Source organism: Pelmatolapia mariae, unplaced genomic scaffold (assembly GCF_036321145.2).
Source record: "Pelmatolapia mariae isolate MD_Pm_ZW unplaced genomic scaffold, Pm_UMD_F_2 NODE_ptg000293l+_length_84850_cov_1, whole genome shotgun sequence".
Taxonomy (NCBI): domain Eukaryota; kingdom Metazoa; phylum Chordata; class Actinopteri; order Cichliformes; family Cichlidae; genus Pelmatolapia; species Pelmatolapia mariae.
The window spans coordinates 13,496-27,620 of NW_027051983.1; the positions used below are offsets into that span (position 1 = coordinate 13,496).

Sequence of the window (14,125 nt, forward strand, 5' to 3'; positions counted from 1 at the left end):
AACTGGGAGGCAGTGTTATCGTTTTTGTACTTCAAAATAAAAAATGCGTTATTTATTTATTTAAAAATGGTTTTTTTCATCTCTTAGGTCATTTCTGCCATTTTGTACAAATTTTAAATAAATAAATGTTCAGTAGCATCAGTTGCTTTATTTGCACTGCTCTCATTTTACAATGGAGTAAACTGATTTCATTCAGTAGCAAACCTACAATTTTAAAGGAAGTGTTATTAGTTACAGTTACATATCTCAGTTACATTTACCTCAAAATGAATTAAATTTGGCAACATTAACATGCTCCAAAGAGCAGCTCGTGCACATGAATCAGGTATAATGAAATCAATTCATAAGAATAAAAGTTGCAAAAATTGCATTTTACATTAAGGTACATAGACTGTCCAGCATGTCCAGATACCTTTAATCTGTGTAACTAGGAAACGTGACAAAAATAGCAAACTACATGTTGCAGTATTACTACATGTATGCTTGTATAACTGAGTAAAATCAAGCACAATGACACATGATGCCCCTGCATATTCAAATGGAAACAGGTAAGAAAAAAGAAAAAAGTATTCAAATAAAAATATTTGAATATATTTGCTCAGTGATTTAGATTTAAACTGGCATTTCTCCGTATGCTATGCAAAAACACTCAAACCAAACACATGACCAGTCTATGCTCACGTCTGCAGCGAAGTAACATAACTCCTCGTTGTACTCACATAATGCTCAAATGCCACACATAACTTACAGGCACAAACACAGACACACATCAGCTCCCATCTCAGTACACAAAAGTGTAAACTGAACCAAAGCAAATAGAGGAAGTCATCCTCTAAATGTCCCAGCTGGCTCTGACGCATTAGGCCCAACGCTACTTAGTTACCTAAGTAAACTAATAAACCAGAGTCCCAGCTTTGTTTCATCTGACATACACACATAGTGTATTACTTTTCTCCTGAGTATGCTTTAAAAATATAAATGCAGACCACTTCATACAATATATCAGTTATGCAGCAGGTTTGAGCATCATTTCGTGAGTCATGACAGGACGGTTATATAGACTTCAAGACAAGCATGGGCATGGACTGCTCAAAAATATGGAAATGCTGCTGCTGTGCATGTGAAAAATATGTTGGTGAGTTGTAACACAGCACATAGTAATGCCAGCCGATTATTCTTTAACATATATTTAGTAGGGAATTCTTTACAATATATTTATTTTAAATCCAACAATAAATGATTTCCTTTTTTGACTGAACTTACTGTAAAAGAATAAAAATATATACAGATAGTGAGGTCTTAATCTGTCGTGTTTATTTTTAATTAAGTGCAGACAAATGGTCCCTGTGCAAAATGTGGATCATATGATGTACAGCAAAAATGTTTTGTTTGTTTGTTAAAACCAAGACTATGCAACTTCCACTGAACAGCAACCACTGTGGCACAAACATCAAATGGAGGAAAGCAGTACTTGAATGAAAGATATCATCATCATTACACCCATCTGGCTATTTTTCTTGATTAAATAAGATTACATACCTAAACTTTTAAGTGTGAAAATGAATAATATATGATACAGAATTGACTTGCTTGGTATCTATGTTATCTTGTTTATTATTTTACTGGAGCCCATACATTCATTTTCTGTGGCTGATCTTGGTGACAGCAGGCTAAACAAAGTTGCCCATATGTCTTTCTCCCTAGCCACATCCTATGTAATCCCTCCAGGGCATTCTGACTCTGTGCTGTGATCTCTTTCCAGTTGGATCTGTCTGGAATACCTCCAGAGAAATCAGATGTCTGAAGAGCAGAGTCTCTTTCAAATGTCTCAGATCACCCTCTCTTTGCATCACCCTGCGAATGAAACTTGTTTCAGATGCTTGCATCTACAACCTCATTCTTCCGATGACTAATGGGTAGGGTTAGAAAGCAGATCCACCGGTAAGTCGAGAAGTTTGATGCCAGGCTCAGCTTTCACTTCAGCGCTTCCACTCCACTCTGCATTACTGCTGATGTGGTACTAATATGTGCTATCAACCTCTCTGTCCATCCTCTCATGGATGAATTCACTTGGAGTATTAATTCACTCAGAATTCCAAAAAGATCTGTGTACTGTGGTCTTGGGATCTTCTACATGTTACCTGGCTACTAAGCATCCCAGTGTCCACAGGAAGTCAGAGCCTTGCTGTGGCTAGAAGTTGCTCAGTGTCCACTGAGCATGGTTGACCTCTTTAAAATGGCCCTGATCCACTACCAGGATGGATCTAAAGTTAGAAGCTTTAACGCAAAATGATGTAAACTTTATGTAGGAAGTTGAGCAATGTGATACTGCAAAAATAAATAAAAATGGGACCCACCACTTGCTACCTGCACTGTCCCCAACATTCACATGGCATTGAGGATTGTCAGTCAAATAAGCCCTACAATGCCCAGGACCTGAGTAAGATATCCTCTGTCCTACCGAGCAACTGATGTGTGCAGATGAAAACAGCAAATGCAAAGCACCTCTTTTGATACCTGCTGATACACCAGAATCTCATATTTGTCTCTAATGCCGTACTGCATTTGCCCACTGGGATAAAGTGGCTACAAGACCGCAATGTACAATACCTAGCTGTTGTCATACGCTTAGAATAAGTGTGACCAAGCATCAACTGCAGGAGACAACCAACATGTGCTCTTGTCAGGTACATCTTTACTTCTTGTTTTACTTTTCTGATAAAACCATAGGGACCTGTGACATCCTTACACAGTAGTGTTAATGAACTGAACACACTCAGTAAGGTCAGGTACAGTGTAATGATCACAAGAGGTTATAGAAAACAAATCTTGGGTATGCGGACTTTAATAAAGTTGAATTTTATTTTGCACATATTAAACCTTTATTAGGTTAAATATGTTTTTTCAAAAGTTACATAGTCTTGCTTAAAATACTTGGCGACAGTAAAATATCAGTAAACCAGTTGCTTTTGGCCAGTAATGAATAACACTGAGCAGGAAGCGAAGACTTGCCTTGTTTCCTTTTGAATAAGCATGCTGCAGGGCACAAACAGCATTTCAACAGATCTAGACAGCAGTTGAATGGAAAGTATTATAAGCCTATTCACATCAGAACTTCAGCAGGACAGCGTGGCAAAAATGTTGAGTTGACCCTATGTAGCACTGCAGTGCGTATACAGTAATGTCTGCTGCAAGTTTAAACAACACAGAACTGGGGGCAGATGATGGTGGTGGAGGTTGTCCTGGGAGTAGATCACGGGGTGGGTGACAGGTGAAAACTGAACTTACAGTGACTGAAGGCAGAATCCTCAGCAAAAACATCTAAAGGTAATAAAGAAGACAAAACATGGGTGTTAAAGTCAGATGGATGCAGTGAAAACAAGTTGAAAACATAAAGGAGAAAAGTTACTGTGTGGTGCAGTTTGTGAAAGAGCTACTTTCACGAGCCACTGAAACACATTCACTCTTCAGATTTCCTCAACCATAGCCAGCTGATCAGATTCAGCCAAATCACTGCTGAGGGCACGCTACTAGATTTGTTTACATAGAAGGACAGCAGTGCCCTCCACCTCCTTCTCCCCATTTAGGAATAGGCAGAGGGGGAGGGGGCTATAAAAAGTTGACCCCATCAGAGTCCCGCAGAATCGCCTCCAAGCTGGAGCTGCAACAGCATCTGATCTCTCCGAGCAGCTGTCCTCTCCCTGCATCAGCACAACAAATACTTTGCATTGCCTGACCTTTTCCTCCTGCATCACTATCCCAGCAATCCCCCCCCCCCCCCCCCCCCCCCCCCACACACACACACACATGTCCCTCTGCCCCACCGACACCAGTTACACACGTACGCAGACACACATGCACACGCCCTCGTTTCCCTTCACACAACTACTCAACCCCGTGCTAGGCCTCTGCCTGACACGCACCCAGCTGACATGAATCCCTCATGCTCATGGGGATGTATTATTGCTCTGACACATTAGCTGAGAATGGACTGTGGTTAGTTGTAAATGTGTATATGTAAAAGAAAAGAAAGAATATGACACTAAAAAGATTTATTTTTATAATTTTGCATTTATATTTGGTTTGTTTTGCTGGTGGGTTTTTTTTATGCCCTTCTTAATTGTTCATTTGCAGAACTGCTGTTGATGTTTGTCAACTCAGATTATTGCCATGGTAACCTGTCAACCTGTGTTCATATAAACATCTGCTGATAAAACAAGCATAGCACAAACATAACACATTGTGGGCCACACACACCCCAATTTGATGCTGAGAGGACCAATCCAGTAAACAGAAATGTTTTATTAGTTAGCAGACAAAAGTGTCATTTTATTTATTTATTTATTTGTTTGATGTTTGTGTGGGCCTACTATAAAAGTAAACCAAACAAACAAAAAAGACACCCCGATAAAATGTTATAGTATATAGGCATTTCTGTGTTATCGATTGGAATTTTAATATATGTAATTTAATGGTTTATCTTTTAGGCTGCTTACCTTTGGTACTGTTGGACAATAAGAAGACTGTAAAATAAATGAAAATGAAAAAATGCAGTTAAAAATCCAAACTTTCTGGCCTTCTTCTGCTTTTACTTTTTCCAAAGCCATCCAGTGAGCCAGATTTGACCTTTTGACAAGCTGTTTATACGTTACTGCAAAACCTCTGTTGTAGAGCTCTTTAGGATTTTCTTAAAAAGTGTCAATCAACCAAATAAATAAATTTAAAAAAATGCTTCCTGGATTTACATCACTTTGATCTTACTTACTATTGTTAACTTTTTCTGATTATATTAAAATGCATGTATTCAATTTTAATTCATAGCTACAAAAGCATCATTAGTAATTAGTAAGTTCCAATGGCTAAAATTTAGATCAGTATTTAGGTCCATGGTTCAACTGTACAAAGTCATAGCTGGTGTTACAGGTCAAAAAGTATGCAGTTTAAAATGGCCTGAGAAGTAAGGTTGGAGTGTAAGTTAGACACAAAACAATGTGAAATATAACTCCTTATTATTCTATTACTGTAAAACTTTTGAAGTGAAAACTTTAAAACCAGTGCAAATAAAACTTAAACTATTTGTAAGGAAAATATGCTGCAGTACCATTTACCACCACAAAGATCTCTTTTTTTAAATTTGATTTCTGCAGTACTGTAAACTCAGGTTTTTGTTTATTATATAAAATTATTTAAAATAATTTCCTGATTTGCGTAAGCTTTACATTTAAACTACACAGTCAATTATTCTGTAAAATTAGTGATCAGATTATTTTAGCCCCCTGAAGTCCATGTATCTCTCTGAACCCACTGCTTGCCTTACTTGCTTAAAATAAATTAACATTATATTGGCTACATTGTGTCCACTTTCACTGCACAATAAACATATTGCACGTAGGAGTTAATTATTTTGCAATCTGTGAACTGATTATTTCTCAAGATATTTGTTGGATTTGTGAAATGTCACAAACAAGGAACGAACACACTAATAAACTGTAAAGTTAAACGAGTAATTAAAACATTTATAACAGATTAAGAATAACTTGATGTGAGGTGTCACTAACTGGAATAGTTTCCTGTGACACTTTCCAACCCTGAGAATAAACCATGTAAACAAAGTCGTCTCACACTATCAAAATAGCCCGACGATGTGTAATGCAGAGAAAAGCTCTGGGCCATGGCTGAAAATCCAATCTCACTGCAAGTCCAGCCGAGCTCAGTGGAGTCGGGTTACCTGTCATGAAGCTGCTGCGTGTCTATTAACATGTCACTGTTATAGCATCCAAGCTGGACTGCTGCTTTGACCACATTTATGGCACAAAATAATGAAAAAACACGAGTTGGTGAGGTCATCTGAATGTAACACACGAGCAGCCTCGGAATGTGAAACTCTATAAGTCTTGGTACGGACTTCAGGAGATTCCTTGAAAGTAACAGCATTAAATTCTGTTGAGATTTTATGTACTGAATTTGGCTACCACATTTGTAAAGAGGCACTTGCAAAATGTGCAGCGTTTTAGAAATGTATTATTCACATGCAATAAAAACAACAAAACACAAATATTTTAGCTATCTGTCAAAACCTTGCTTAAGACTAAAAATTACTGAATTCACTGAACAGAATTAATGTTTTTATATCCAGATTTGAGCACACTGGACTTCTCTGTCTTTTGGCGTCTGAATAAAAAAAAAATAAAAAAAATAGTAATGTGCTTTTTAATGTGTATTTTTTCAGCTTTTTTGTAAAACAGCATGTTTGAAAAATCATAATTAAACAACAATAATTAGATTTGAGCATTAAAGTTATCATTTTAAATAAAGACCTTAAATACGCTGGCAGATTAACCACTACAGTAACCTAAGAAAGATCTTGGTGATTACCCTAACCCTCTATTTAATGTAGCTGTTGCATAAACCTTATATTATTTGGTGGTGGTGTATTTAGGTTAAGCGCTGCAGATATAGCCAATTATAACCAGAACAAATTGGTTCACAATGATATCTTTATTAGTTTGAAATAAGTGCAGAGGCACCTTATCATATATTAAAACTGAAAAGTTTGTTTTAAATACGTGCTTATTTTGAATATGATGCCAGCAACATGCTTCTGAAATGTTGGTTCAGGGCATATCTCTCACTGTCTTCTATGGTATCTTCTTTTAACAGGTGCTTAAAATTTCTGCAGTTTTGAAAGCCAAACCTTTCCTCATTCTTGCTTGTTACAAAATTCCATCTCCTCTACGGTTTTTGGCCTCAATTAGTTTCTAAATATGTGCACAGCCTGGTTTACAATTATTAATGAAATAAACAAAGCCTTCCTTAAAAAAGACTATCCGGATGACAGCATATGTTGCTTGAAGATCTGTATGTATCAGTTAGCATTAATTGGGCCTTTATAGGTGCCAAAGCCAACTCCTCACCCAACCTCCGACACCACCAATACCATCAAGAATATCTATTGTTTAACTGTGTCCTGTCAACACTTTCAGTGATTAAAACCCACTTACTAATTAGGCAATTTAATTTGGAGGTAATTTTATTTTAGCCTTTGTACAACTTTTCCAGTCTTTTGCCCCTGCCCAAATCCAAGGTGGGGCTTTGTACATCAAAAAGCACTATAGATGAGCAATACATGTATATCAAAAAGTATTATAGATCATGATCAGGACAAATCTTAATGAGAATTTGCCTGAAAAGCTAGATTTATGTGCTGAGTGTACTGAGCAATTATTTTTCCATATGTCAGAAAAAAATATTGTTCTACAGAAATTTCAAATCCCATTGTTTTTGCTTTTTATCTCTCTTTAAAAAAATTAACTAAAATTTCAGATTGGGAAAATATTTTGCTTTTTGTTTGTGTGTGTGTGTGTGTTTTCTGTTTTTAAATGCTATTTGTTTAAATGCACTATTATTCCTTCCACCCTTTGTGTCTAATCAGAAATTGACTGCAAATATACATTATGACATCACACACAGGAGATTTTGAGCAGTCATATTGATATTAAGATTCTGAGCAAGACTTACAAAAAAAGAAATGTCTTTTATCTGCTTCCAACAGAATAGATTCAAAATTTAAGAGCGGTTGGAGTGAGGTGAAATCAGGTTAGAGTCATACAAGTTGCCAGTCTGAATGAGCAGGTGAAAAACTTACATCACTTATGACGAGACGTTCTCTTGGTCACCGATGCTCCACTACGAAGCTCATCGTTGTGCCATCGAAGGAGGGAGGGGCAATGATTCTTGGACCTTGCTGCGTTGTGATGCTGATAACTGGCTTTCGCTCTGAGCTACCGCCACTTCCCCTGGTGGTCAAAAGTCCCAAACTCACAGGTAACTGCAGCTGCGCCTGGGAAGTTTCTCCTGTTGCACTGTAATATGTACTCTCTGTGCCTGCTGTCTTACTTTCTGGCTGAGGACTAATATTCTTTTTGATATTTTCTCCACCTGCATCTTCAGAATGACATGGGGACTGTGGCAATACCGTCTGGGCTGCTAAAGTGGGTGAGGAGATGAAGCCTGGGTAGATCATGTAGGTGGGGGCATATCCTCCTGGGTTAAGTGCCAGGGGAGACACAGAAAGAGGCACCGGGGTTACAGGTGCCGCAGGTGAATGAGGCATGGGTACATCCACATACTGACCTGTTTCAGGGTCAAACAGTCTCTTAGAGGTCGCTTTAATGGGAGTGTCCACCAAGTAATAATGTCCAGTTGTGGGGTCCACAAGCATCTTGCGCTGGGTTTGTTGCGCTGGCTCTCCAGTAGAAGGTGTAGGCGACACATTTGGGAGGTAGGGAGAGAAACAGAGCACCTGCTGCTGTTTCTGAGGCCCTGTTGCTGCTGTTGGGTGATGGTAGATGCTCGTGCCTGGGTACTCCATGATTAACGGAGAAGTTTTCTGCTCAGGTGCCTTGAGGTCAGCTGCATTGACTTTACTGTTATTTGAATTGCCCTCCTTTGAATCATGTTCTGGGTTTGAAAGTTTGATTTCATTTGTGTAGGCCATCCCTGGTATGGTTAAATAGTTCTCAGAGTCCGAGCAGCCCTGTGTAACAGAAGGATTAGTGGGGCTGATTTTGACCTTTCCATTCTCCACCTGGCAATGTCTTGGCTTCTCTATTTTCACAGACAGTGGAGCCGCTGGAGTTTTGGAGCTCACAGTTGGTGGCACTTGAACTGCAGAGCTGCTGTCTGAGTTAACACTGACGCAAGCCTTGCTGCCAAAATGGAGGACGCTTTTGTTAGTAAATGTTTTGCTTTGTTGTGTTTTAAAAGCATCACTGTCATATGGAACATGGATGACGTTGAGGGCTCTTTTGTCTTCATGCGGCCTCCCCATTTCTGACTGAGGAGTCCTGTCGGTGCTTGCCGCCTCGGGCACCTCTGCTCCCTGCTCCTCCCTGGCAATAAGCGACAGCACATGGCTGCCTGTGATGGGGCGTGGAGCCTGACTCTTGCGCTTCCACTCATTTTTGTCAAAAAAATAAAGCTGCTCCATCGTTTTGACAGCAGCTTTTATTTTCTCCACTGCATCCTGTTTTGGAGCTGCCGCCTCATTTCTCCTTTCCACTGTTTCACCTGCAAACTTCTCCTGCCTCTGTTTCACCAGTTGAGTTGTTTGAATGTCTGATTGGTCAGGGCACCCCTGCTTGGTTATGACTGGTGGTGCCCTGTTAGCCACAGAAGCAGAAGGTACACTTTCACTCTGGGGATTTTCAGATGTCGCTGCTTGTTTCTGTGCTGCAGTTTTCTCTGACTTGACATTTGTTTTAACAGAGTTGCATTTGATTACAATAGGAGACGGTAATAAATGTTTAACAGGCTCTGTTTTTGCCTTTTCCTCGGGTTTATCAGCTGCTGTGGAACATTTACTGCCACTATTATTCAAGGAAACAAAGCGATATGAGCTTTTTACCAACTTGCGTACATCCCTTACGTGATATATTGGTGTTTGAAGCTTGCATTTGGTGTCTCTTATGTCTCTAACAGTGAAATTTGGAACCCTGTCGGCTGCTGACAAAATGGGGACTCTGGTATCATCTGCTGTCCTGAACGTGTTGACATTGTAACTTATTTTAGGGGTTAGGAGATTGGCAATATTCAGCGTGCAGCCTTTATTTTCTTTCACGCTTCTCAGACATATTTTTATCTCGGGTTTCTTCCCTCCCTTCCCATTTTCTTCTTTGTTTCCGTTATTACTCGCTTTCAGCTCCTTTTCACTTTTCTGTGAAGCAGCAGGTGTGACAGAGTCAGGTGTGTGTCTTAGTAAATCTGAAAAGTTCCTCTCCTTTGAGTGTAGCTGGCAACTTGGAACAAAAAGAAGTTTTGACAGCATGCTGCTGGTGTCTAATCCTTCCTTTGCTGCAGTCTGTGTGCCGCTTACAGATGGAGGTTCGACCTGTTTTACAGGTTCTGGATCACCTTTTTTTAATGAATTAGATGAAGTGCTTTGACTGTGGATGGTTGAATCCTTTTGGAGTTCATCCTGTCCCTTGTCTGAATCATCTGGTGCTTTGCTGCCTTTTGTTTCCTCTCCATCACCACAGGAACTCTGTCTGCCAACCTCCGGACGCTGATCATCAGCAGAATTCACAGTGAATCCTGAGCCCGATTCTGATGTTTGCCTTTGTAGGCCTCGTCCCGGACTCCTTTCTCTCATCACCTCTGGATCTTTTATCTGAAAACAGGGGGATGTGTCACAGATTTCACCCCTCTCCATTTTGCGCTCCTGCTCAAATTGCATCTTTTTGGAAATCACATTTTTCAAAAGACTTGATGCAAAAATTGCCCTTTTGTGAGTATCTCCTAGGTTATCTGTGTGATGATACTGCATCTCATACCCAGACCTGGCCAGCACAGCCCCGGTAGCCCCATTGGGTCGTGCCTTTTTGGGGCATTTTGAATCGGCTGTTTCATGTGATTCAACATTACAGCGGAAATTCAACGTGACACCGCGCTGCACTGGCTGAACGTGATCTTTCACTTGGATCTTTTTGCTGGAAGATGATGCTTGCTGTGAAGTTATTCTTTTATTTAGCGCGCATGTTTTGTTTTGCGGGGTTTTCGTGCCGGTAACAGACTTACCATGCTTCTTACTTTCCACGTTCTTATTCATTTCCAGCGTTGCCCTGGAAGTCTTGTGCGCAATTACGCTGCGCTCTCTGCCTCGCGTTATGTTTCCGTAATTCCAGTCTACATAAGCCGACCACTTATTGAGGCCGTATTCCGAGACAGAAGATTCACTAGAGGTGCTAAGATTAATAGCATCGAAGTATGGACATGCCAGGCTCCGGAAAGACTTGGCGGTTAAATTACGCACCTCTTTATCAGCGTCATCCAGCTCACTGATCGAGCTGGACGCTCCGCTGGAATACTCATTAATATCTTTCCGTCTCAGTTTGGTTGCAAGGTGCTGACGGCCCGGAGCAGGAATGAAATATGGGGCTCTGTCGCACAGGGGCCCCGCGCTGGCGCCAGGGCTCACAAAAGAGAAATTGCTCTTGTCTCCACAGTGTTTCTTGTACCCAGAGAAGTTGTTGTCAAATACATTAACTGGGTCGTTAACTGCTCTAGAGGAGGTTTTTATCGACAGGTGGATTTTTCCCTCACTAAGGTCTTCACTTGGATTTTTACACACGCTTTCGTCCGAGCTGGCGCATTTGTCCGAATCACAAAGATCGCTCTCCTCCTGCTCAGTGCTGACAACTGTTCCACCGAGATTTGACTGCACTTTCGCCTGGCCCCTGCCCTCTAGTATCAGAGTGCCCTCCTGAGTATCATCGCTTTCAAAAGAGGCGTAATCCACAAAGGAATAGACCAGGTTGTCGTCTTCAAACTCCCAACAGGTCCCGCGGCCTAAGTCGTAATCTACGTCGTGGTCGAGCTCGGTCAGCTGGATTTCGTGCGTGGTGATATAGTGGGACTCGTCCTCCACGGTGTCGGAGCCGCAGTGGTCGGACAGCAAGGCGCTGGCGCCGTCATCGGACTCTGTCTTGCTGTTCAGATACATGTCCGTGTACCGGAGCTCATCACTTTCACTGCACGCATTGTCGCTGCAGTCACTCGGGTCGAGCTCGGCCTGGCGCTGATTCTCATTCTCGGAGTCCTGATCAGTGTTGGGAAGTTTGGTCAGAGTTTCCGACCGGGGCTCATCCGATCCGAGCCCGGGGACGTTGTCCTGCTTGTCCTTGCTCGAAATGATTTTACTCTTTCGTTCCTGCTCCTCCTGTTTTGAACTGTCGCATTTGATAACAGACAGCTGGTTCCCTACACCTGTGAAAGTCACTTTAACCGTTTTGGGACAGTCAGGATTTACGTCCAGATCCACATAATTGGACTCGTCGCTGTTCGTCTCGGTGGCGTGGTCCTTACCGCCGGTCTTGTCCTTATCCTTGTCATCTGTGAGCAGCTTCCTGTGAAGTCCGGTGTCATCTTGGTAAGTGAGAGTTTTCTCCGCTGCTTCCATTTAGTCCGGTCTTACCGTCAGGTGGTCCTCGTTTACGATGTTATCCTGACACAGGACGGAAAACTCTGCAGGCTGGAGGGACGGAGGGGGACAGAGAGCCAAGAGAGAGAGAGAGAGAGAGAGAGCGAGAGAGAGGGGGAGTAGGAAAGAGAGAGAGAGAGAGGAAAGTCCCACGATGGTTTCTCTAATGGTTTCTCTCAGGCTCAAGCAGCTACTTTATTTTTGTAGCAACAGATCGGTCTTCTGAAATCAACATCCAAAAAGTTCATTTTCAGCACCTTTTCTCCAAGAACAGCTCCTCCAGAGTCCATTAAGTTATTAGTTTCACTTACATAAACAATACAAGCATTGCTCAATATTCTTTACAATTTACTAAATTAAAAAAAATATAGGTGTATTTTTAAATTTAATAATAATAATAATAATAATAATAATAATAATAATAATAATAATAATAATAGTAGTAGTATATTTCTATTTTATTGTAATTATTTACTTATCTGTCCTGAAACCATAAAATATTTTTAAAGTGGAAGATTTGGAAAGTAGTATTTTTTTTAATGGGAAAGTGGCACATTTTAAACAAATCATTTTCAACATTAGTATTATTTTCTTTCCAACAACAGTTACACTTTGTTTTCTAATTGTGCATAAATATAAGACCATGAAATATAGCAAGATATTCAAAGTATGGTGAAACATAAAGAATTGAAGCAAGAAGGCTGCCCCATCAAAAGCTAAAAGAAGATATAAAAACTAAGAAAACGTTTGTCAAACCATAAAAAAAACCATCCATGTTCGTGCATGAAAATGTAAGTGCGTTGAAATAAAAAGCAAATAATCTAGAGAAAGGAAAACAAAAGTTGCTGTAGCATGAATACCAGATGTAACGTATTGGCACTTTTAACATTTGTGGACACGTGAATGTGCTCAGTGCTTAACCCACTCACCGAAACAGCTGTGAACATGATGGAGAGAAACACTCACCATCAGCTGGTGGAGAACGAAATTTTTTATACACGTGTTGAGCTCATTCCACATCACACCCCGAGCCATTTGGGGCTTGGCAAAAAGTTTGGGTAAACTGCATGAAGGAATATTTTCATGATGATTATTTGCTAGCAGAGACAATACAGAATCCTCATGTCTTGCATAATAATAATAATAATAATAATAATAATAATAATAATAATAATAATAATAATAATAATAATAATATAGTTATGAGAAGTCTGTCTAAGTGTTGAAGACACAAGTGTTGTTTCTGGACTCGGCCCCAGTTTGGTGGTATGCAGCTAGGAGGGGGTGGGCCGACAGTTGCTGCATATGGAGGGCACACTGACAGCAATATCAAGGACAGAGGCCACCGGCATAAAGCTTTTGTCACCCTCAAATCCCACTTCTGCTCTCAGTGCCACTAATGTGGTGTAGGGCAGCGGTGAAAACAACTTTAGCATATTTATTTAAGGGGTGTACTAAAGTGCATTTTGGGATTCCATGGACTATGCTTTACACTGGCTTCCGTTTGGGAACACCTGGAGTAAAATATAATTGTATATAAAGTAGTATAGCTTCACCTCAACTGGTGATATTAGTAAAATAACATCAGGGGTCTAGAGTTCAAGTAGCCTATAGGTAAACTGAGATCTTCTCCCATTGCTATTGTTGACGCATTCGCCTGATAGATGAATGGATTAAGGGTCACAATTCATTAGCGCAAAAGAACGAGAAATAAAAAATGAAAATAACCCATAATTTCACTACTGATTACTAAACACGTGTAATGAATGTCATCCAGTGAGACATATCACATATGATTGCCCCAACCCCCACCGCTTCCTCGCCCCCCTTCATATAACTCAAATGTGAGCTATTAAGCATTTCACAACACACGCAGGTTGAAGTGAACTCCACAAAGCTGATAAATTTAGGTAGCTATTTAAAATGGGGACACCGCTCATGCAAGCAAGTTGAGATCAGTTTCTTACACTGGCCACATTAAAACAGCAGGTGCTAAATCATGAGCACCATTAATCAAAGTCTTGAACGGTCCATGCGAAGACTTTTTTTCGAGCCTAATTTTCACCCTCGCACCTCAAATGTTGATGCAGAACAGAGGGGAATGATACCCAATACGTGCACCGCACTGACAAGAACCATTTCACAGGG

General features: G+C 40.5%; 1 protein-coding gene across 1 annotated transcript; it reads right to left on the reverse strand.

Moving 5' to 3' along the window:
• Positions 1-3,270: 3,270 nt before the first annotated feature.
• Positions 3,271-11,956, reverse strand: LOC134622935 (uncharacterized protein C4orf54-like). The gene is made up of 2 exons (XM_063468215.1): positions 7,646-11,956; positions 3,271-3,321 (listed from the first exon to the last, which is right to left on the reverse strand). Exon 1 carries the CDS (start codon positions 11,954-11,956, stop codon positions 7,673-7,675), a length of 4,284 nt encoding a protein of 1,427 aa, XP_063324285.1. The 3' UTR covers positions 3,271-3,321; positions 7,646-7,672.
• Between the last annotated feature and the right edge of the window lie 2,169 nt (positions 11,957-14,125).